Raw genomic sequence first — 26,021 nt, 5'->3', positions numbered from 1 at the left:
TTGTTTAACCCTTTTAAACATTTTGCATGACTTTCTGTGATGGACACACACACACACACACACACACATATTTCAAAACAAAAATAACATATCTCACTCTATTTAGGAGCATTTATTTTTCTAAGAATTTTAGTAATTAGTGGGCCAATAGCGCTAGAGGGCTTAATGCAAAGCCTTCGGCATTGTTCGACTATTACTATTGCTCATACTTCTTCTTCTTATGAGTGGGCCAATAGCAAGAGAATGGAGCACTAAATCTGGAGCATTACTAACACATGGAGCCCAATGGACACCCAGTGTATATTAATAAGATACACACACAACAACATGCATATATGTCCACACGCAGACACACACACACACACACATATATACAGATTTTCAAAATGAATTTTCAAATTTCAAACATGTTTTGAGATCTACCAAGGAATGTTTCCAGCCAGCCACGCAGGCAGGGTCCCAGCAATGGGGTCCCAGCCGGCAGCAGAGCCCCGGCGAGCGCCATTGGCCCACACAAAATTTCCAATAGCACGAGAATGGGTGTGCCTTCGGCTTTGCATTAAGCCCCATTCTAGTGCATTGTTCCACTATTACTATTCTATTTGGCTTCTTCTTCTTCTTAATATTATTTTCCTTCTTCCGGACGAAATTTCGGTGCGTAACTAGTCCCGCAGCTTTTGCATGAGCGTCCTGACACTTTTACCAGATGTGCGGCCATATCGGGAATAGTGTGCTATGACTTTTGGTTCCGATCCGATATGATGATGAATGAAAAAGAGAGAGAGAAAAACCCTAAAATCGCAAAACATTGCTCTCTTTGTCGCCCTCAACTCCGCCATAGTTTCACCTAGAGACGTCATTCGTCATTTAAACGGATAAGAAGGGTTGGGGCTAAATTTTCTCTAATACATTTGTGTTTAAATTTGTTTTGGTTTTCGAGCTGGAGCAGCTTAAGTTTTATGAAGATTTTGGAGCAAAAATTTTCCATGATGATGTCACGCACTCTAAATTTCAGCTTTTGAAAAACAGCTGAAAAAAGCTGAACAACTTTCGTCTGTGGCCGCAGTGTGTATCGCACACGCACAAATTATACATCATCCTGGGTAAGATGGTGTGCCACTCGTTGCTGTGTCACTAACGGTATTTGGTCAGGAGCTCCTCAAGCGCAGGGAGCGCGCCTCCCTCCTCTCATTCACTCCCATGTTAAATTAAGTTTTTTCAGAGTTTTTCGATGCCGATCCTGGAAACCAAGGTGTTTCTATCCTGCTCGTACGACCATAGAAAACTAACCAGACTTTTCTTTCACTTTCAGTTGAAGCATCGGTTGTTTCGTAGCAGGAAATTGATCAGTTTCAGGAAATTGATCAATTTCCTGCTGCGAACCAACCGACGAGGCAGAGGTGAGTGAAGTGGAATAAAAGTAGATAAAGAGAAAGAACAAAGTAATGTCAGAGTGTCTCTGTTGTTGCTGCTCAGTGGAGCTGATGATGGAGCTGCAGGAGGTTCCAGGGTCACTTTAGTAATTAACTGATTTGAACCGCTGAAGTGGTCGTCTTCCTGCTGTCAGTGAGTTCAGATCAGATTCACAGTTTGATTATCACAGTCAGTAAACGGATGATTTGTGTGTGAAGCAAGAGCTCCTGCTTTGTTTTCGCTGTTTAATCTCCTAATGTCTCTGAAATGAGGAGGTTTACTGAGACGACTGAGACAAACGTTTGTGTCAGCATTCAGACGGAAGTGAACGATGGAGACGCCATTTGAGATGTGAGAGGAGGAGTCAGTGCAGCTGGACGGACATGTTTGACAGTGTGGACGGCAGGGGGACAGGACATGTTTGACAGTAGGGACAGAAGGGGGACAGGACATGTTTGACAGTGTGGACAGCAGGGGGACAGGACATATTTGACAGTGTGGACAGCAGGGGGACAGGACATGTTTGACAGTAGGGACAGCAGGGGGACAGGACATGTTTGACAGTGTGGACGGCAGGGGGACAGGACATGTTTGACAGTAGGGACAGCAGGGGGACAGGACATGTTTGACAGTGTGGACGACAGGGGGACAGGACATGTTTGACAGTGTGGACGGCAGGGGGACAGGACATGTTTGACAGTGTGGACAGCAGGGGGACAGGACATGTTTTATCTGTCAAGACTTTAGTAACCACACACACAAGCCACAATCTAAAGGTTTTGGAATTATTTTGGGCTTCCAGACTGTTTTAATGACGGTTGTTACTCAGCAGCTCACATCTTTTAGGCGGGATGTAAACATTAATGGCATCCTGGCTGAGTTGTAACATTAGTTAGTACAGTTAGCTGGAGATTTGTTAATGTTTGTGAGTGAGCAGGAGTTTATTTTAAAATAACCTGCCTATAATCTAAGCCTGTTTTCATTTCAGTGTCTGTGCCTCAAGTCAGTCGTCTTATATTATGTCATGTATTATTATGTCAGAGTTAACGGATTCAGAGTTGAACTAATTCTAATCAGCTGTTTGGTTTGTTCATCAGCTTTTAAGTGGTCACTGCTGTGCCTGCACTGTCAGCCTCAGGAAGTTTATTTCATTAAAACAGACGAGGTGTGAGAGTGTGTGAAAAGTGACAGATTGCTACAGTTTTACAGTTTTACAGATTGTCAGAGGACTTTTGAACAGCACAACATCAGTGGAACATTTACTGCGTTTCTGACTAAACACCACCTTCACCAGTCAGCATATTAAAACAAAGCTTTGTCTCCTGCCTCGTCACTTTTTAAAGTTTGAATGTGCTTTGCGTTTCAGTGTGCGGCTCCTCTGGCTGAATCATCTCTTGTGGGCTAACAGCAGAGTGTCAGTATGGCTGAAGCACCTGGTGAGTCCATTCCCTTTCATAGCACGTAAACAGCTGCAGGTATAGAAAACACTTTGCCTCCAGGTCAGCATTGTTTTCCTGCACAGCTTCAGTGCACACCTGAATCAACAGCAGTTTATCAGTTTGTAACGGGACACAAAGCCCTGCTGTGTGTGTGTGTGTGCTGACGATCAGTGTGTGCATATGATTTATTGCACTCATTAACTCATTTTCTACACCGCTCATCTGTCAGGGTCACGGGGGGCTGGAGCCTGTCCCATCCTGGCCTGGTTAACAGCCAATCACAAGACAGACACACATTTAGTTTGATTTAAAAGAGGTTCATGGAGTGTTTGTGGCAGCAGGACAGCGTCTGTCTGGACAACAGTGGAGTCTTTAGCACAGACAAGATGACTTTCTGTCTGATAAAACTTTGGATTATTTTGGATTGATTCATACAGATTTTGATCTTTTTATGGAATCTGATGGCAGTAAGAACCAACAAGATGAAACCCATCATGACAAGGTCTTCTCACATCCTGTTGAGAATATTTAAGATGCAGATGCTGTGTGTGTCTCCAGTATGATGAGGGAATGAAAGCAGGCTGACCTTTCATACTTGTTTTCATTTCTGGTGTCTTTTCAGTGTCTGAGCTGCGGGTTGTTCTGCTGGGGAACAGCTGGTCTCAGAGGAGCTCAGTGGGGAACTTCATACTGAGAAGGACTATGTTCAACACAGAGAAAGAACCAGACTGCTGTCTGACTGTGACAGTACAGTTAGGGGATGAGATAATCCTTCTCATCAACACCCCAGATCTGCTGCATCCCAGCATCCCTGAAAACAAACTGAGAGAACAAGTGAAAAACTGTGTGAGTCTCTCTGATCCTGGACCTCATGTGTTCCTGCTGGTTCTCCAGCCTGAGGAATTCACTGAGGAACACAAACTGAAGCTCTGCAGAGTCCTTCAGTGCTTCAGTGATCGATCATTTGATCATTCACTGGTTCTGATATCAACACCCAGAGAGGAGAGTCCAGGTTTCATGGAAGAATATCATCAGCGTCCACCCTTCAAAGACCTGATCAGAAGATGTCAGAACAGGTTCTTGTGGCAGAAGAATCTTGAACTTCCAGAGCTGTTAACACGCTTTGATCAAATCGTAAAGGAGAACGATGGTCAACATGTCAGCTGTGATGTATTTGAGGACACAGTATCTACTTTACCGGGTGATCATCAAAGGCCAAAAAAGAAGAAAACACACACTTATGTCCTAGATGCTGTTAAAACTTTAGGTGAGTGCAGAAACATTTCTGACAAAAATAAAAAAAACAAATCATCTTTAATCAAATTAGAACATTAATTAGCTAATCTTCTTTTCACAGGGCAGCATGCAGCTACGAAATTCACTGCACAATTCTCTTCACTCTCAGGGAAAACCCCTCAGACTGACAGTAAGTGAACTCATCACAGAGTTTATCATGCAGACTGATAGGATTTAGGAGGTGTCTTTTTCCCAGGATTGACCCAAATGCATCATACAAGTCATTTCTCCTGTCATTTCAGTCTCCTGTCTGTTATGTTCAGATTTAGCCAGTTAGGAAATGTGATGCTGCCTTCTGTTGAAAATATCCAGATCTTCATATCAAAGGGTCCTCCTAAAGGGTCCATGGAGTCTATGAAGGATTTTATACTGAACCTAACTGCGTCTGAGGCATTGTGGAGGTTGTGTGGCTCATTGTAATGAATGATTTCCAGATTCCATCTGAGATCCTTTCACCAAAGTCATCTCTGATGATGAACATCAGAGTTGAACAAAATGTTGACACTCTGAACTGAACCAAATCTGTAGAGGACTGAGGAGATCTCCTCCTGTCAGCCAGCTGTGGTGACTTCAGCCTCATAGTGACTTCATGTCATTTTCTCTTCTCTTATATTACAGCATCACGGACTCAGGATTGTGCTGCTTGGAAAAAGTGAGGATGAACAGACAAAACTTGGTAACTTCATCATTGAGGACCAACCGTTTCATTACCAAAGAACTTCCCCAACCAAACATTGTGTGTCTGCATGTGGAGAGTGGAGAGGAAAACCTCTAACAGTAGTGAAAACTCCAGACATCTTCAGTCTGTCTGAGGAGAAGATGAGGAGCGAGATGAAGAGCTGTGTGAGTCTTTGTGCTCCTGGACCAAATGTTCTGCTCCTGTTAGTGAAGCCTTCTGGTTTCACAGAGAGGAAAAGACGAGCACTGAAGTTCTTCCTGAGTTTGTTTAGTCAAGATGCTTTCAAACACTCAATGGTCATCGTGACACATGAGGGGAAGTTAACAGCTGTTAGTCAGCTTGTTAGAGACTGTGGAGGAGGACTCTACAACATGTCTGAAGAGAACCACACTTCGTTAATGCAGAGGATTGAGAACATTGTGTCTGACAACAAAGGAACCTTCCTCACCTTCACTGAGGAGACCTTCAGACCGAAGCCTGACCCAGTCAGACCAGCTTTAAACCTGGTTCTGTGTGGGAGGAGAGGAGCAGGGAAGACTTCAGCAGCCAAAGCCATTTTACTTCAGACAGACTCTGATTCAGTCTCCACCTCATCACAGTGTGTTAGACATCAGGGAGAGGTGTGTGGACGTCAGCTTTCCCTGGTGGAGCTGCCGGCCTTGTATGGAAAACCTCAGGAGGAAGTGATGGAGGAATCGTTCAGGTGCATGTCCCTCTGTGATCCTGAGGGCATCCATGCCTTCATCCTTGTCCTACCTGTGGATCCCCTCACTGAAGAAGACAAAGGAGAGTTCAGGACCATCCAGAATACGTTTGGCTCTGGAGTCGATGACTTCACCCTGATTCTGTTCACTGTGGACTCAGATCCTACAGCTCAAGAGGTTATTACATTTATAAAGGAAAACAAGGACATCCAGGAGCTCCGTCAGAGCTGTGGAGGAAGACATGTTGTTCTCAACATCAAGGACAAGCAGCAGATCCCAGAGCTGCTGGATGATGTGGGAAGGATGATTCTGGGGCTCTACCAAGACAAACCAGACTGCTACACAACAGAAACATTTGCACTTGCCCAAATAGAAAAGATCGTACAACAACAGAAAAACATCGCCGCACTGCAGGCTGAACTGAAAGGCCCGAAAACACAAAACATAATCAGTAGTAAGTACAGGAAGTTTGACAGATAAAAAAATAACAAATCTAAATATTTCTTTTCTGTGTTAAATGACTTCTGGTCTTAATACTTCACAGGTGATGATGAGGATCAGAGCGGAGAGAGTCTCAGGATGGTGCTGATTGGGAAGACGGGCAGTGGGAAGAGCTCTTCAGGAAACACCATTCTGGGAAGAGAGGAGTTTACGGCTGAATTAGGTCAAACATCAGTCACCAGATGTTGTCAGAAAGCACATGGTGAAGTGAACGGTCGTCCAGTCACTGTGGTCGACACTCCTGGTTTATATGACACAACTTTGTCTTATGAACAAGTGAATGATGAGATGGTGAAGTGCGTCAGTCTTCTGGCTCCAGGACCACACGTCTTCCTGTTGGTGGTCGATATTAAGGCAAGATTTACACAAGAGGAGAAGGAGACTTTAACAAAAATCAAGAAAGGCTTTGGGAAGAATTCTGAGAAGTTCACCATTGTTTTGTTAACTGGAGGAGATATCCTGGAGCATAAGGGGCTATCTGCTAAAGATTTCATTGAAAATAAATGTGATGAATCATTTAAGAAACTGATTGCTGACTGTGGAGGAAGATACCATGTGTTTAATAACCGTATAAACGACGACACACAAGTCAGAGAGCTGATAGCCAAGATCGACTCCATGGTGAAGGAAAATGGAGGCAGCTGCTTCACTAATGAGATGCTGCAAGAGGCTGAGGCATCAATAAGGAAAGAAATGGAGAAGATCCTCAAGGAGAAGGAGGAAGAGATGAAGAAAGAGAGGGAGGAGCTTCAAAGAAAACATGATGAAGAAATGGAAGCAATGAAAAGAACAATAGAGGAACAGAGAGCAAAAGTTCAAACGGAGAGAGAACAGAGAGAAAAACAACTTAAAGAAATGGAGGAGAACATCAACAGAGAACATGAGATGAGAAGGAAAGAACAGGAAATGAGAGAAGAAGAGACCAGGAAGAGAACAGAAGAAGAAGAAAGTCAGCGACAGGAGTGGAAACAAAAAGTTTCAGATTTGGAACAAAAAATTAGATCAGAGTCAGAATCAAAAGAAGTCGTTGACAGGAGGCTGAAGGAAACCAGTGAAAAGATGAGAGAAGAACGAGAGAAGTGGGAGAGAAAACAAGAAGAATGGTGGGATAAACGACATCAAGAAGATGAACTGAGACGACAGGAGGAAGAAACAAAACTGAAAAACCTTCGGGAAGAATATGAAAGGGAAAGAAAAAGTGATGAAATGAAAAGAGAGAAAGAAGATCGAATCAGAAGAGAACAAGAGGAAAGACAGAAAAAAGACATGGAGGAGAACTTTAGGAGACAAATGGAGGACATGAAGAAGAAATACGAAGAGGAAGCCAGAATGAAAGCTGAAGAGTTTAATGAATTTAAACAGGAATTCAAGCAGAAACTTGCAGATCAGAATGAAGAGCATAAGAAACAAATGGGTGAAAAAGATAAGCAATATGACATATTAAAGGCTCTTTCAGATCACAAGGAAAAAGAAAAGAGGAAAAAGCATCAAGCTCAAATTTGTGACTTAGTGAAAAGTGTGAACAGAAAGATGGGAAATAGGAAGAAATTCAAGGATTTACTGGACAAACAGGAACAAGAAATGAAGCAGAGGAAAACTAAAGAGGAAACAAAAAATCTGCAGCAAAAACACGAAAAAGAAATCAGTGACTTGATACAGAAACTGTTGGCTGAAGATGCATTTTGTTCCATTTTATGAGGAGATTTGTTTTCTAACTTCAGCACAGAGCAGTTTGAGTGTCGGCTTCCTTTGTTCTACTTTCATTTGGTTAACTGAAAAGAAGGAAAGATTTCACTGTAGTGTTTTGCAGTGGACTAACTTGTAATCAAACCAAAGCCACACAAACACCTCAGACTGTCAGGTGTTCCAGTCAGCAGCCTCTTCAACATCAAACTGTTCGTAACCATGGCAACAGTACCAATGCTTCAGGCTTTAGCAGTTAGCACAAACTATAAGGCTGTTCGATAAGTACAACAAAGACCACATGTAGTTGTTAAGTATGTAATTCCTTTATTGCTGTTTTCCTTTCTCTTAAAAATCAAAAACGTGATGATGATGATGATGATCTTTGTTTTGTTCTGAATATGAGAAAAAATGTGATGTTTGTGTTGTGAGTTAAATGTTTCAATGTGATTTTTTGTTTTCTCTGCAGATCACAAATATCACAGCAAATGTTAAATATTAAACATATTAAACTGCTCATGATGATGGCACAGATCGACATTATAGAAGGAATAATTCAGATTGATCTTCAGTCTTATGTTCTGTATTTGATCTTTGGGTCCTTTATCATTCTAAAAGATGAATAAAGTGTTTTACTGCTGGCTGTGACTCGTTAAATGCAAACCAAGTCAAACAAACTCCTTCCACAGATAAAGTGATTAAAACAGAGCTCACAGGTTTGTGAGTGGCTTTTATTCAATTTTCAGTTTTATTTATTTATATAGCACCTTATACAATCAAAATTGTCTCTAGATGCTTTACAGAGACCCAGAGCCTGAACCCCCGAGCAAGCAGACAGTGGCAAGGAAAAACTCCCTTTTAACAGGAAGAAACCTTGAGCAGGACCCGACTCACAAGGGAGAACCATCCTGCTGATAGTCAGCTGGGTGAAGGGGGGGAAGAAGAGGTAGACAGGACAGAGAGGATGAAAGAGAGAGAGAGAGAGAAACATACATGCAATAAACATCATAAATTACAAAGGACAAACATGACAGGTTGTTGTAATTGGAATTCTGAAGACTATGTGTTGTATGTATTTGTTTTTTAGCTGATATGTTGTTTAAGTTAGTTCTAATATCACTACATAGAAGAACAACATGGGCAGATGTTGACAGTAGACATTGGGTTTGTCAGAGGGCCGGATGCAGTTCAACATGTAGATCTGGATGGATTGTGAAGAAATCTTTTTCTAGTTAGTGGGCCAATAGCACTAGAAAGGCTTTGCATTAAGCCCCATTCTAGTGCATTGTTCCACTATTACTATTCTATTTGGCCTCTTCTTCTTCAAAATCTGTGTTGTCTTCACTTCCGAGACATCCTCCTCTATCTCTGGTTCAGTTTCAGTGCCCTCTTCATCATGTTCAAAAACCTGGACCAGAACCTCTTCGACAGAGAACCACTTGGTCAGTAGCCTACTCATTGTGCTTAGAGTAAAAGGAGTGCAAGGCAAACATCAAGCTATATATATGGGGTCTGTGTGAAGCTGAAACACTGATTAGTCTGGAAGGTGTGGTTCACGTGGGGGGTAGGCACAAAAGCGTGGGAAAGAGATGGGTTCACATCACAGACACCTGTCTAGTCTGTGTGAAGATATGATACATTGTCTCATCAGGAAGCTGGTTCACGTGGGAGGATCGGCACATAAGCACAGGAAAGAGATGTGTACCTGCAAAAGACATTGTTCAGTCTGAAATGTGTGTGTGTGTGTGTGTGAGTGAGTGAGTGAGTGAGTTGGGGTGGTGTGTATGGGGATGTTTTCTGTCTGATGGATGAATATGGTCTGGATACCCATTCATTTCCTATGGCGGTCACTTTTGACCGGGAACACCACAGGTGTAACAAGGTTGATTAAAACACTCAAAATTTAGAAAGAGGTGATCATCACTTCTATTATGTTCAAGTGCATAGTGTGGAGGATATCATAAGGCCTTGAGGCAATCAGATGTAAAACACAATATTTATGAGTGTTGTAAGTTGTAAATCGGTCAGATTTGACCCGAACACGACAGGAGGGTTAATAAGATACACACACAACAACATGCATAAATGACCACAGGCAGACACACACACGCACGCACACACACACACACACAGATTTTCAAAATAAAAGCTCCTAGCAAATTACAGGAAGTCAGGAAGTGGCTGTCAAAGAGCTTTTCAAAATATTAAAAGCTTCAAACATGTTTAGAGATCTACAAAGGAATGTTTTCAGCCAGGCAGGTAGAGTCCCAGCAATGGGCTCCCGGCCGGCAGTAGAGCCCTGGCGAGCACCATTGGCCTCATTGACTCAAAATTTCTTGTGAAGAAATTTTCTTGTTTCACATTTGATATATCATGTCCACAGTAAAGCAGCTATATTTCAAAACATTTTTCTTAGTTTTGGTCAATCTGCAATAAACTGAACACTTATTAGCCGCATATGACACAGTTTGGCTTCACAGAGACAGAGACTGTGGTTCCAGTGTTGCCATGTTACATAGAAGGTTGTTAATGGTCGCCGGTTTGATTCCCCCACTGGACGGGCAGGAAAAAATTGGGTGTGGAGGAGTGATTAATGGAAAAATGTCTTGTGGTTCCTTATTACAGCTATGGAATATGGACTGTAGTAACTGTAACAAACACTGTACATTTGCTGCCAGACTGACAACTTACCCCTAACCATTTTCTCTCCTCTTCTCCATTTCAGCATAAGTTTTCTGGAGCCTGATCTCTTGATCTCTTGCTCAACCACACACACACACACTGTGCATTACACATTGAGTGACACTGCTTATAACAACAAGAACACAGTGGTGTTTCGTGTCCTTTCTTCTTGTTATGCAGTGATATATTGCAACAAGCAGACAACTTTGTTTGAGAAAAGGCTGAAAGGCAGCAAGACTAAATACAGGAGAGTGTGGGAAATCCACAGTATTATAACTCCACATTTTGGTATTGTCTCAGCACACTCTGAAACTCAACATAGGAGTAATGAGATAATGAGAAAATGAGTGGTTGTGTTGGTAACATCAGCAACTTTTGCCAAGAGAAATGCAAAAGTATTTTAATGTATAACAACAACTGAACTGAATATGACTGTTGTAACAAAAGAGTAAAATAATTGGCATTATACCACAGCAATGCAAGAGACAAATCACAGCCTCTTGATGCGCTTCAAGACCACGGTGTTGAAAACATAATAGAGCTCCAACAAAAACATCAGTGTTGTTGGCCTGTCAAATACATGCATAGTGAATCTAGAAGGAGTGTGTAGATTCACTCTGCAATGTGAAGATACGTATTTGTTTACTGTTAACCTGCCATTACTTAAACTGGACTTCTTGTATCACATCTCATTGGTACCTGAAACAATATGCCTTTTGTCATACCTTGTTGTTGTTCCCGACCTTAGGAGATTGCCTAACTGCTTTTTATGACTTCTCCCAAAGCACTTACTATCCCAAAGAGATGTGCTATTTGATTCCACAAAACAGGTTGAAATAGTCTGTATTATTGCTTTATTACTTTCTGATATATTGCCAGCAGCACAACATAAAGTAATAAAAGACAAAGATAGCATCACAAGCAGTCACCTGTTCAGTTCTAAAGGATGTGGATAATAAAGAATAGTTGAAAATAACAAAGTACGTGTTTAAATTTAATATAAATAAGTTAGTTGCAGAATATCACACTCACTGGTTGCACTCTAAATGAAATAATTCAGACCACAATTAACTGATTCTTATTTCTTTTATTTTTTCAGGAGTTAAAGATCAAGTTTGAAAATGTGATTGGACTGCACATCTGTCACATACGTGGGTTCAGGGATGTCCTGAGCTTTTCGGTGTTAAATATGGGATATCTGCTAAACACATTCACAATCAAAAGGCAATAGGCTCTGCGATATATGTTTATTAGCACTACTACTGATAGGAATAAACTATCAGTATGTTTTTTGTTTCATTCAACACTTTTGTTTTGGTGTTATCAGACTCCATAAACTGCAAGTAGCAGGACCTCTGATTTCACATCTGGTTGATTTCTCTTCAGGATATAGCTAAGCTCATGTCTCTCTTCCAGTGCGTGCAGCTCCTCCTGTCCCTGTCCTTTCTGGGATGTTCTGGAACCCCGATGTAAAGGACGGCCAGATGGAGTGCCCGCTGTGTATGGAGGAACTAGAAATTGATGATGTCAACTCCTTCCCCTGCACCTGTGGATTTAAGATCTGCCGCTTTTTCTGGCGTCAAATCAGGACGGGTGAGAATGGTCTTTGTCCTGCCTGCAGAAAGGTCGACCTCAAGTGGGGTCTTATACTTCTTGCTTTTTCTATCTTTTATAGCACTATACGTGCAAGAAAAATTAGTTACAGACAGGTTGGAATCAAACGTCTAGGTTAACTCCACTTTAATGAGGAAAAAATAAAACTTACGCATAAAGTTCCTTCTTTTTTTTACAAGCCATAACTCAGCTAAGAGCGATTACACTAATGTTATGGTATTGAGGTTCACAATCAATAACAGTAAATATGACTTGACAGTATCTTTAACAAGCCTATCTTAATATCCAGCCATGTCACTGTCCTCATATCAATCTCAAGATTTTCACCAACAAAAGGCTGTCCATGTGTTCTGTTGATCCACAGCTTGAGTTGAATATTCAGCGAGATATGAGATGATCTTGTATGTGAAAGTTTACAACGTAAGTTCATAGAGGCAGTGTAGGCTGCTTGTGTTACAGCTTTCACCCTGTGGTGAGGATGAGACACTGAAGGACCCCACTCAGTGTTGATATTCAGATTTATTTTAATGTATTTTATTTCTAAGGTCATGGTGTCTGTTGCCAGCACATTTATTAGGAAAGGTGAACAGACAAATTCACTACTTTGTAGCAGTTCATATTCAGGAAGTACTTCACACAATGCAGCCAATCAGAATCTAGTATTCTAGACCATAGTGTAAAGTGGTTTAGATAATTAGAACTCTTCACTTGGCCTTTCTGACTTTGTTGCAGTGATGTCACTGTGCTCTCAGAAATAAACTTAATGAATACAGTTTACCAATGGAAATAATTGCACAAACTACAGAAAAACTTAAGACTTGTGTTAAAATGTATTATTCTTTAAGTTAATATTTCAGTCAATTTTTCTCTGACTCACACACACTCACACACACATTCGTCAGGTGCCACATATTGGACATCACATATTTCACGTATCATAATAATCACATATTCATATTATAATATGAATATCATAATGATATATCCTAATAATCACATATAAGTCTGAATTATTGGGCAGTGTAGTAGCAGTTTTGGTCATCAGTAATAACAGCTAATTATAAGGGATAATTATTAATTACTGAACTTATTAACCAAGATGAATAAGACACAGGGCACTACCGAGTTTGGTGCCCCCCAAAAAATAAAGAAAACAAAAAAATAGTGAGTTCAGTCTCAAAACGTGTTACTATGACTTTAATATGATGGGATTTATTAATTGGCAACATTAATCATTAATCAGTATAATTTACTTTGAATCAAAATGATAACTAACTATAGATGAGAAGAAGAATAAGAAGAAGATAAGATAAGATAAGATGAACTTTATTGATCCCACAGTGAGGAAATTCACTTGTTGTGGCAGCTCACAAGAACAGAAAGAGTGCAAAAAGTGTGCAAAACAGTTACAAAAAATATAGAGATAATAAATTAACAATTTACAAGTACAGTAAACACTGACACTGTACAATATATAGCTATATACAAGTCCTCATAAGGGAGGAAAAGAGGACTAAACCATTGAATTACACTGCTCAAAAAATAAAGGGAACACTTAAACAACACAATGTAACTCCAAGTCAATCACACTTCTGTGAAATCAAACTGTCCACTTAGGAAGCAACACTGATTGACAATCAATTTCACATGCTGTTGTGCAAATGGAATAGACAACATGTGGAAATTATGGGCAATTAAGAAGACACCCCCAATAAAGGAGTGGTTCTGCAGGTGGTGACCACAGACCACTTCTCAGTTCCTATGCTTTCTGGCTGATGTTTTGGTCACCTTTGAATGCTGGCGGTGTTTTCACTCTAGTGGTAGCATGAGACAGAGTCTACAACCCACACAAGTGGCTCAGGTAGTGCAGCTCATCCAGGATGGCACATTAATGCGAGCTGTGGCAATAAGGTTTGCTGTGTCTGTCAGCGTAGTGTCCAGAACATGGAGGCGCTACCAGGAGACAGGCCAGTACATCAGGAGACGTGGAGGAGGCCGTAGGAGGGCAACAACCCAGCAGCAGGACCGCTACCTCCGCCTTTGTGCAAGGAGGAACAGGAGGAGCACTGCCAGAGCCCCGCAAAATGACCTCCAGCAGGCCACAAATGTGCATGTGTCTGCTCAAACGGTCAGAAACAGACTCCATGAGGGTGGTATGAGGGCCCGACGTCCACAGGTGGGGGTTGTGCTTACAGCCCAACACCGTGCAGGACGTTTGGCATTTGCCAGAGAACGCCAAGATTGGCAAATTCGCCACTGGCACCCTGTGCTCTTCACAGAGAGGTTCAGCAGGTTCACACTGAGCACATGTGACAGATGTGACAGAGTCTGGAGACGCCGTGGAGAACGTTCTGCTGCCTGCAACATCCTCCAGCATGACCAGTTTGGCAGTGGGTCAGTAATGGTGTGGGGTGGCATTTCTTTGGGGGATCGCACAGCCCTCCATGTACTCGCCAGAGGTACCCTGACTGCCTTTAGGTACCCCTTGTCACCCCTTGTGAGACCATATGCTGGAGCGGTTGGCCCTGGGTTCCTCCTAATGCAAGACAACAACATCCAACCCAGCACAGAGCTGGTCCTCCTGACCAGCTTGTGTAGTCTAGCTTGTTTAGTGAAGGCGGAGAAATGCAAATTCCACGCCAGTTCAGTTACCCTCCTGGGCTATATCATCAAGAGTGGGCAGGTGAAGACTGATCCTGACAAGATCAAGGCACTGGCAGTGCCAATAATAGTGCCAATAGCCAATACCATCCACCCGTAAACAGCTACAGCGATTCTTAGGATTTGCAAACATCTACCACAAGTTCATCTGTGACTACATTAAGGTGGCAGCACTCCTCACTAAACTCACTTCCTCCTCTAATCAGTTAGCCTGAACCCCTGAGACTGAAAGTGCATTTTCTCGATTGAAGACATGGTTCCTGCAACATGGTTCCTGGTCGTCCATGGTCCCACATTGCCCTTGATTTCGTCACTGGGTTGCCTGAGTCACAAGGTAATACTGTCATTCTTACCATATGTGAGAAGGTGAGCACCCCCCTTCTCACGGTCTCCCACGAGGGACGCGTTTTGATAACGTGGCCTGCGAGGCAGCGTCGGACAATTAAAAGTAAAAAGACTTTTCGGACTTTGTGGCGCATGTATACGCGGATGCGTGTGCGCACACACATACACACACTCGCACGCACACGGAGAAATGGACTCTGTCGTCAGTTTATATATGTTTTAAATGCTTGGTGACATGTTTGGCGTGGCGTACGCCATGGACGTTTCGGCGCTATAGAATCAGCCCGCTGCATCGCTCACTCACTACAACCACAACTCACCCGTGTCAGTTTTCTCCCCGGTTTAGCATCCAGGCGTGTGGTGAGGTACCCACTACTCGTCCACGTCTTCATTTCAGTTTGTAAAGACTCTGGTTTGTCATACACTCACAGTCACCTGCACTCCCGGTCCAGCTCCACTGCTCCTCTGCGGAAGCGCGCGCCGCTGCAGGGGCGGACTTTATTGGGCACAGGGCAAGGGGGCACGTCCCATTGCACTCAGGGGGTTTTAATTTTCTTATGGTGTTGGCTATGTGGTGTTTGTGTAAAATTATTGTATGGTGTGTAAATATTTGGTGTGTGGATAAATTATATAATGCAGTATTTATTTTTTTGTATTTATTTATTATGATTAGCATATTGTATGGACCATTATGTCTGCTGGTAATCCCCTCCATAATGGTTTGGACCGTTTGGGCTCAACAAGCAGCCCTATTTAAAGGAGCCTCATTTTGCACTTGTTGTTCCTTGGGAGAACTACCATGTGCTACTGTGAGAGTTTGTTATCGGTGTTTTTGGTTCCTGCATTGTTCCTGTCTGTGAAAACCTTGTGTTCCAGGAGAATAAAAGGGCTTTTCCTGGTACCTGACGCTTTGCTGCCTCCTACTTTCAATCTCTTCTGCCTGAATCCAATCTTGCCGAGATCCCGTTATTCGGGGAGACCACTCTGATCCCTCACACCCTAGTTGACAGGTTTTGACCAGCCTGTTTTCGATCTTCATGGTATTCCATTGGACATAGTCTGAGATCGGGTCCCCCAATTCATATCCCAAGTTTGGAAAACTTTCTGTCAAGCTCTTGGTGCTACTGTAAACCTCACCTCCGGTTTCCATACTCAGACAAACGGCCAGACAGAAAGGGCTAATCAAGACCTTGAGGCAGCCTTGCGCTGTTTGCTGCCACTAACCCCTCATCCTGGAGCTCTCATCTTGCCTGGATTGAATATGCCCACAACTCTCTAACTAGTGCAGCGAGGGGTTTGCCCCCTTTTGAGGCATCACTAGGTTACCTTCCACCTCTGCCAAAAAAATTTGGAAGGACATCGTTCTGCCCTGCTCCGCTCTGCTGATTGCAATCAGCGAATTGCTGACTGCCACAGGACCCCAGCCCCACAATACAAACCGGGTCAGAAAGTTTGACTTTCTTCCAAGAACATGCCTCTCAGAACTGAATCCAAAAAACTGTCTGCCTGTTACATTGGCCCATTTGTCACTGAGCATGTCATAAATCCATCCGCTGTCAGATTAAGGCTGCCCAGAACTATGAGAATTCATCCTATCTTTCATGTGTCTCAGCTGAAAGAAGTTTCTTCCAGTCTGCCCTCCTTCCGACCCCCTGCCACCCACCTGGGTCATTGGTGATGACGTTGTGTACGTTGTGTTGTTCGACAGCTCCTGGATGTCTGCTGGCATGGCAGGGGCTTGCAGTACCTCGTTGACTGGGAAGGATACAGTCCTGAGGAGAGGTCCTGGGTCCCAAGGTCCTTCATCATGGATCCCCATCTCATTAGGGACTTCCATCGGGACCATCCTGACAAGCCTGGTGGGTCGCCTGGAGGCTTCCATGAAGGGGGAGGTACTGTCATAGTTTGTGCCCCCCCCCCATGTGTCAGCTGTTCCCCTTTGTTTCTTGTGAGTTCTTGTTGGTCTCTCTGTGTCCGTGTTCTGGTTGTGGCTCATCAGTCCTGCTGCCAATTTACTCCTGCTGCCAGTCTGGCTGCTCATCTGAAAACCATCCACTAATCATCTCCAGCACTACAAATACCCTGGCTCTGCAGTCTACTCTCTGCCAGATCACTCAGTCTACCTTGTGGTACAAACCTTGGCCTGCTAGTTAGTGTTAGCCTTTTTTTCCCAGAATCACTGAAGACATCCTTTCTCATTTGTTGTTTGAAGAAAATAAAACCACTTACAACCAAACTGTTTTCCAGGTTTCTGGTCCAGTTCTCTCCGCACGCCATCTAACATGTCCAAGAGTTATGGGCTGCGGCACAATAACAGTGGAGAAGAGGTCTCATGGTTGACATCAGGGCTTCACAAGGAGGAGAGGTTTTAGCAATCACCTGAACGTTGGTAACAGTGAAAGTGGAAAGCATGTTAAAATTTGGCACAGATCAGCAGTACAAACAGTTGATTGCTTTTTGCAAAAACTGAAATGGAAATGGGACTTTTACATCAGGGAGAGTCAAAAACAAACCAACTGGTGTGCAGTGGTTAGTTTCACGCAGCTTACACAACTAATCTCTCCCCATGAGGTTGATTGGGCTTGTATATGGAATCAGAAATGAGTGTTTACATCAGCACCTTCAACATTCACATTAGCATTTTGTGAAAACGGTTCAATATGTGGAACACCGAACACACCTACAGTGGTGGCAAATTTATTCATTGGTTTACATGAATGTTGTTCAGCACTCACTGCAGACAGTGTACCACCACTATCAACCAAAATCCAGTGTATTCCCTTTTACTTGAACTAACGACATTGGATCTTTAGGGTTAGTGGAAAGTTACCTACTTGAATTGAAATTGAGAGTTCTGATCCTGTTCGTGGAACGTGTTTTGCATAATATATTGCATAATATCAGATGCAGGGTGATAGTGTGTGCCTTGTGTGTTATCAGGCACCCAGAACAGGGCTGGAGGTGGGGGTGGAGGCCATGTTTGTGCATTCTGTGGAGTGTTCCAATTCTGACTGTGGGCATCTACACTTACAATCTCTGTACCAAAAGCCCGGTTTTCCACAATTCCTGTTATTTGCACTATTGTTACCTGCAGCTGGCAAGGTGTGCTGGAGTATTTGCTTGCTCGCAGAACTGTCAGAGAAAAACACACTCCTTTCTGTGCATTGCCATTATGTTGTTAATAGTTGTCTTCCAATCTAAGTGCTCCAATTACAAACTGCAAGTCTGTAGGCTGATGCAAACCGTGACCTTATATTCTACAGGAGTGTTTGCATGGTGAAGAATTAATTTTCCTCCATTTTACGCCTGTATTAATATCCCATTCTTGTGTGAAACGTTGGTTGATCTCAGGCATGGACTCTCTCGGTTCCTGCATACAGTGAAACACTTTTGAGAAGTCAGTTCTTTGTTGCACACATTTTGTTATGGCTACTCTGGCCTCATTGTTCAACCAGCTCAGGCACCATACAGTTGTACACAGAGCACACCTGTTATAACCATACGCGATAGGCTTCAGGATGCATGATTGGATTTGGAGCTTTGTTTGTTGTGTCTAAAATTTCTGAGGGGGTCCACAGTTTTCAAATAGGAGTACTATCATGATTACTATCATTATTTTGGGTGTACTAAAGTGTGGACCAGACATACTAGAAGTGTGAAGTTTAGCACGATCTCTTCCCCGTGGAGCTCCTTTTCTGCCTGTGTGATCTCAGTGTGCATGTGTTTGAGTGCGCAGCTTCTGTGTCTGTGTGTGGTTCCCCCCTCTGTGCCTTTAGCTCCCACCCCGTCTTGCTCCAATTCTGCATTATCTTTGTCTGTGTCAACATTCTCGTCGGAGTCGGGCTCCTTTGTCTTGCTGCTTCTTTGTTTTCTTGTTTTAGGTTTTGTCGTGGAAAAATAGATCTGCTTGAGTCTGGTGAAGAGAAACAACTGAGACAAAGAAAGTCTTTTTAGTTGGTTTAATTTTGACCGACTGCAGAGTAACACAGAGTCACACTCCTGCAGGAGAGCCAACAGTTCCACACTGACTGACCAAGAGCAATTGAGGGCAAGATATATTTATGTCTCTGTGTGAGGATGAGAGGTGTCTGTGTGAAAGAGGGATGCTGTGGATTCTTAATGAGGGGTGACTGTCTGTCCCGAGAGTGGTAGTTTGTGAATGAGGGCTGCCTGCCATTTCACCCAACCTTAAAGCTTAGCTTTTGGCCTTGCCTTAGTGGTATTTACATGTTTCTGTTTGATCTTCTGTCTGGTCTTGCTGTCTCTAACAGTGGCATCTGGCTTTCAGACACACATTCAGTTATTTGATCTCTAGTGCTTCTCAATTCACATGAACCTCTCCCATCCTACACATTCACTCTACATTTCTGGTGTCAGTGGAAAAAACATTTCCTGGAAATGGGCTCTGCTCTCTGATGTGAGCGTGTATGTAACATACTTATCAATGACAGGTTGACTTTTTACTGCATTTTGTTAAGAATTTTGCTTTTGCTTGCCTTTTTTTTTTGGAGTTTTCCGATTCTGCTGAAGATTCATCTCTTTTTAATAATCTGGACTACCCATTTTATTAACACAACTGAGGCAGACAGGCAGAAACTTCAATAAACTTTCAACAGCATCCAGGTCTCCTCACCCTCTATAGTTGCGTTGGTATGAAGGAATACAACAGCTTACAGTCTGTCTAGTGTACACTATAAATCCTAGTCAGAGCCTCTACAGGTCAACAGGTGCTTCATGTTTCCCCCAGGACACAGAGCAGGTGCTCCCCAATCTTGGTATTAAGAAAACAGCTCTATTTTCAAACTGCTCTAGAAAGTCTTTGCATGAGGTTCAACCCTCAGGGGCTGCTGGTGCTGAGTGTAGCCCAAAGCCCACACAGAAACTCACCAGAGCAGGTGCAGTACCACCTGTCTTTAACCCATGCCTCCGGGGGGAGGCACTGGTGCAACACCATGACCCAAGTCAACCTTTACTCTAAACGGTGAGAAGAGAGACGTTAAAAAAATTCCCTTACATGATGTTCCTTGCCCACTTAGTAGTTCTTGAGGAATATAAGTCCTGGGGGCCAGGCAGAGAAAAGATTTGATGACTGTGGTGTAAAACTGGATCGACAACTCCTGTTACAGAAAGTATATTCTGCTGAGCCTTGTTCTGCATGGAGTTGATGGTGACCTCCCACTTTGTATCCTGTGAAATTGTGGTTCCCAGGAACTTGAAGGATACCATGGTTCTGAGGGCTGTCTCCTAAAATCCACTACCATCTCCACAGTCTTTAAAGTGTTCGGACTGTTCTGACCGCACCAGTGCACCAGCTGTCCACTTTCCTGCTGGTATGCAGACTCATCATTGTTTAACAGCTGGGTTTATTGTCGTGCAGTCGTTAATGTAGAGTGAGAACAGTAGTGAGGATAGGACACATCCCTGGAAAGCACCAGTGCTGAATGTCTGTATCTCTGAGGTCACTTCTTCCTGACTCACCTGTAGAGTACAGTTGGTCAGGAAGCTGACTGACCGTAATGGAAGAAGAGTGGGTCCTTCTTCGTCTGTGGAAGATGTAGAGCAAGTTAGCCACTCTTTCCGCATCTGCAGGCATCTGATAGTCTGAGAGGGAACAATTTGTGGCTCTAGTTGTCGGGACTTTGAATGGTGTGTGTGTTTCTCCACACACATGGCGGTAGGATGTATGCTCCAGAGAACCTTCTTCAGGGACACTGTTCACTTTGTATTAATGCCATTGTACCAAAATTGGTTGCAGTTCACCAAGAGGACACTTTGAAGATAGTCCTCAATAAACATGAGTGAATGAATATAAATGGATAAAATAATCCCATATTTTATTTTATTTTTTGCTAAATATTGTATTATACTAATGATTACAAATAAAAATTGAAATCAAAAAATATTAATGCCCGTTCATTTTTCTGCTTTGGTCATAAAATGCTAGCATTCTGCTAATGTATGTTGACTGGTCAGTTAAACTGATTCCAACAGGATGCCATCCGGAGTCTGTAGAAGTTTTGAATTAAGGCAAATGAATATGTTAAGGAGGACCCGGAAGAGCTTTGTGTTTGACAGTGTATTTGACAGCCAAATGTAGATCTGGCTAATGTAATAGCTGTAGTAACTAGTTATGGTGGCCCTAATAACTTTCCCTTCACACTCACACAAGAATGATCTGATTGCCTTGTTCTTTGCATATAGACAATGCATTAATTAAGAAATGAAAATTCAATAAAGCCGTTTATTTTGTTGTTGTTATTCTGTATCCCACATATAGAAGATATGATTCAATACTATCAGTACCAATAGGACTGCCTTAATAGAAACTGCATCATAGTCCTGCTTAATGATAATAAACAAATAATAACATACAAATAAAAATGCCTCATAAATGTGCAGTAATTAATTGATCAAATTTTGGAAAATGATGGTATTTATTCCTATTAACAAACCCTGTTTCCCCTGGGGATCAATAAAGTATTTCTGATAATGATTGTGGATATAAAACATGCATGTATTCTGTATTACAGATATATGCATTGGAGATGTGCTCTACCAGATGCCAATTGTTCCAGCAGCTGGTTCCAGCTGTGATGTGATCCACGGTGATTATCAGGTGCCTTATAGTTGCGTATTACGTGCAGTCAGGTGTGTGTGCGTCTCCTCCTGTTCTCTCTTGTGTTCCACAGGTGCAAGCTCCATGAGCGGATCAACCTGTGTAGCCAGGCTGTGCTGCTGATTGGTCCATTGAAGCTTGAAGCTGGCTAATCATCATTTGGGGGCCTCTCCATATAAAAGCTAGCACACCTGTCTGTTCTCTCTCTGGACCTTGTTTTTTTTGTCTGTCAGTCTGTGAGGCTTGTGTTCAATTGGCAAATTAATATAAAGGCATGTGGTGGGAGATAAGGTTAGCTAGGTAAGTTCGGGGTACCCTATACATTTTTGCAGCGCAAAAAGTTATTTGTCTACATACACTAGATTTATTGGTTGGTGTCACCCTCTGTATTTCATTTATTTAAGTCTGTTTTTAGATAAAAGAGGTAGGCCTTTTGTTAGTTCTTTCTTACAATCAATAGTAAGTAGTCAGGCCTAGTTTTATTGTACTGTTTTTGATTATTTTGGTGCAACCACACAGTTCCCATTCCTGCCCCATATTCTTTTGGTTTAAATTCCTTTGTTTGTTTGCTATAAAAATAAACATTTTTATTTTCTCCACCACCTTGGCTCCATTAAGTTGTATGGTTGTGGTGTTGCACCCTCCGGTAACCCGTAGGCTGCCCCTCAATGGAGGAGTAACAATACGTGAAAAAAGCCCCCCAAAAAAGGGGGCCATTAATATGCTGGTAGGTTTCTGCCTTCTTACTTGGTCCAGCTCCCCCACTCATTTTTATACCCTTTCTTGAATTTAGAAAAGGCTAACTAGGCTACTCGGTAACTATCTAGCTAGCACTTTATGTGCATGCGTGGGTACCCATGTGTCAAAAAAGGTCAGATGTCAGACTGGCTGCCCTGTATGTCAATCAAGTGACAAATTTCATAGTGAGGGCATTTTTTTTTAATGCCATGCGATCTACCCACATTCAGTCGCTTAGAAACTTGTGCCACGACACTGCCGTGGGTGCAGCGCAGTCCGCGTTCGGTTTGAAACGGGAGAACACTAAACGCTCAGTCAGAATTTGCCGGTAGCAGGAACATGAAAGAACCTGCGGCGCCGGTGTTTCTAATCACACTCAAAATAGTTACATATTATTTCATGTTCAAATGAGCAGTGTTTTTTCTGGTATATACATTGTTATAAATTGTGATGAATAACAGTGACTAACACCCCCCTGTTTGTGCCCTTGAGCAAGGCACTTAAACCCCAATTTGCTCCCCTTGATAGTGGCAGCCCACTGCTCCTGTGTGTTTCACTGCATGTAATTTGCTGTGTGTTCAGCTAAGGATGGGTTAAATGCAGAAGATAAATTCAGTGTGTGTATGTAAAAATATATATACTTCCAATAAAGCAATTCTTAATTCTCTTAATTCTTCTTCTCCTGTTCATCATCATTGCTAGGTTTCTGCTGCCTGAGGAGCAATGGGGACCATTTTGCTAATGTATCCCTGGATCTTTGGACAGTGGTTCTGACTCTCACAAGTCCTTGGCCTTCCACATTCCATTTAGTGTACAATCTCAGGATGCTGGACTCGGTGTGAAACCCTCCGTTCATTGTGATGAGCTTTCTTGTCATGGCCTCTGTCTCCTCCTTGGGGCAACTTATTGTACCAGCAGGATATCTGGCCCAGACCTTGTTCTTCCCATTCAGTTGACTTCTCAGGACCAGCCTCACTGTGTGTAAGTATTTGATTGTGGTTTCAAGAATTTCCCTCCAGGGATTAATAAAGGAATTCTGATTCTGATTCTGATTGACTTTCTGCAACCTTCTCATGGTTTCCATTTGCCTGCTAGATCCTAAGGTATTTGTAGCTGTCCTGAACATCTGTAATGTTGCCTTCTGGTAGTTCAGCCCCCTCGGTTCTGATCATTTTCCCTCTCTTTCTTACCATCCGACCACACTTATCTAGGCCAAATGACATTCTGATATTATTGCTGTAGATCCTGGTGATGGTGGATCAGCGACTGAATGTCTTGCTCTCTTCTGGCATACAGCTTGATGTCATCTGTGTAAGGCAGGTGACTTATGGTTGCTTCACTTCAGAAGGGGTATCTGTATCTTCTCTTTGTGATGATCTGGTTGAGGGGGTTCACGCCTATGCAGAACAGCAGCAGCTTGGTATATGCTGCACTTGATGATAACTTGTGCAGCTGGTTTTGAGTTGACCTCCAGAGCTGTCTTCCATAGCCCCATGGAGTTCTTCATGAAGACCCTTAATGTCCTGTTGATGTTGTACGTTTCCAGACATTCCATTATCAATGTGTGTGGCGCTGAGTCATACACTTTCTTGTAGTCAGTCCTGGCGGTGTACAGGTTGGTCTGCCTCGTCTTGCAGTCACGAGAGACTGCTTTATGGAGGCGAGGCATTCATATCTTTTTTAGCCAGTAGGCGTGGCCTTGTGCTGTATATATAGAATCAGAAATACTTGATATTGAAATATGAAATATGATCTCTGGTGGAAATTGTGTTTGTTACAGTTGCTCCAACCAAGATTAGAAGTCTACAGACCAAAGAATTATGAATAAACAATAGAAGTAAAAATATATCCAAAATATAAAGATAAACACAAAATAAATAACTTACTTTGAGTTTGGAGTCACAGACCCTTAATAATCATTGTACATTTGCTGTCAGAGATGAAAGTAACTAGATACAAGCAGTCACGAGTGGTGGAGTATTGGCTTCAGGACACAGAAAATGTGTCTCACTAAATTCTGTGTCCTGTTTATTTATTTTTATTTTGTTTTTACAGTTTACAGATAGCTTTTCATTTTCTTGAAACCTATTTCTTTGAGTTGAGCAAAAGAAATACATTTATTTCCTGAACATTTAAAGTAAAGTAACAAAAAAAAAAAAATAAAGTAACAAAACAAGATTTTGATCCATGATTGGCATCAGTTGATTCTGATTTCAGAACTTGGTGATTACCTCCAAAATCCTGATCGGAGCACCTGTAGCTGATGCTTGTGTGGATAATTTCATGTTGATTTGGGAGTTTTAAAAGTGCACTGGCTGGCACATGAAACATTTTATTTATCAGAGTATTTTTGATACACGTTATTTTTTCATTTGTACATACACACAGATTTAGTGTGGATTCTCTTAGAGATTTTTATTGAGGCCCCTGGTGGATAAATATAATTACTATTTTTTTTTTTGGTTTGTTTTTATCTTACAGTCCCAGCAACAAACTGCCTGTAATTAGAAGCGATGGCGAAACCTCACAGCTGGTAAGAAATTAGCTCATTTATTTATTGCATATATCACAATAATGCAACAGTACTTTACTTGGACACAGTTCTCGCAAGTTAGGATTTGTTGTCCCTGTCAGCAATATGACAACACTGAACATCTATTAGGTTTAGGCTCAAATGGTTTTGGACTGAGAATGTAGGACACAAATGCGCAGTAGCAGTAGAAAGGATTATGCAAGTCTTAGAATATTTACAAATATAAGAGTCCTTGTCTTGACTTTGTCCTTTAATGGTGTATTTCCTGAGTCAGCACTGAGAAACCACGGGGAGAAAGTGGTGCAGGAGGCAGAGAGCTTTTATGAGGCATTGCTGAGTTGGTCAGCGAGGTAATGGCAGTGTCAGAGGCTGAGTTTCCTGGAGATTTCCTGGGAGCTGAGCGTTGAGCAGAGAGAACAGAGACTAGCTGGACCTTGGGCACAGGGAGACAGAAGTTACCAACAGATAATCAGGCATCTAAAAATAACAAAGATGGGCTGAGACACAAATCTATCTATACAATCTTGCAAGGAATGGAGGAGTGAGCTGGTTTTTAAATAGCACAGGTAGGGGGTGGAGTTGATGAGCAGATCAGACTCAGGTGCAGATCAGACACACACACACACAAATATTCACACTCACACACCAACAGAGAGAGAGAGAAGACAGATCAGCACAAAAGAAAACACTAGGGACATGAAAACAGAGAAGACCAGGAATTGAGGGCATGTAGTAGCTCCTGTGCAGTGACTCACCATCGCCCCCTCCTGGCCTCAGTAAGCCCAGTGTGGTGGTTCACTCCCCAACTGAGGCATCTGCGGTGAATTCTCATTCACTGTTCTCGGATGACAGTAACTTCGGGCATCCACACCCACTCCCCTGTGGACTGAATGGCTTCCCCTGCTCCCCATGGCACACAGCGTCAGAGCTACAGAGCCTGTTCACCTCAGGTGGGCCTGATGAAGGAATAACCGGCTTATTGTGCAAAAAGAAGCTGACTGTCTGCTGTTGGGACAAGCAAGGGTTGCAGATGGTTAATCTTTCTGCTGACAGCATGTTGTATGGTTCTTAACAGTGTCTCAGTTTGTCTTTTAAAAACAGTGTAACAATACAAGGC

The 26,021-nt window shown here is 42.5% G+C and overlaps 1 protein-coding gene across 1 annotated transcript; it reads left to right on the top strand.

The window, feature by feature from the left end:
* The first annotated feature begins 3,979 nt into the window (after window positions 1-3,979).
* Window positions 3,980-8,356, top strand: LOC124053923 (GTPase IMAP family member 8-like). The gene is made up of 4 exons (XM_046379517.1): window positions 3,980-4,119; window positions 4,210-4,278; window positions 4,767-5,985; window positions 6,076-8,356. Exons 2-4 carry the CDS (start codon window positions 4,216-4,218, stop codon window positions 7,728-7,730), a joined length of 2,937 nt encoding a protein of 978 aa, XP_046235473.1. The 5' UTR covers window positions 3,980-4,119; window positions 4,210-4,215; the 3' UTR covers window positions 7,731-8,356.
* Window positions 8,357-26,021: the final 17,665 nt, after the last annotated feature.

The sequence above is a fragment of the Scatophagus argus genome, chromosome 22, assembly GCF_020382885.2.
Source record: "Scatophagus argus isolate fScaArg1 chromosome 22, fScaArg1.pri, whole genome shotgun sequence".
NCBI lineage: Eukaryota > Metazoa > Chordata > Actinopteri > Scatophagidae > Scatophagus > Scatophagus argus.
This window is presented reverse-complemented; position numbering and strand designations above follow the sequence as displayed.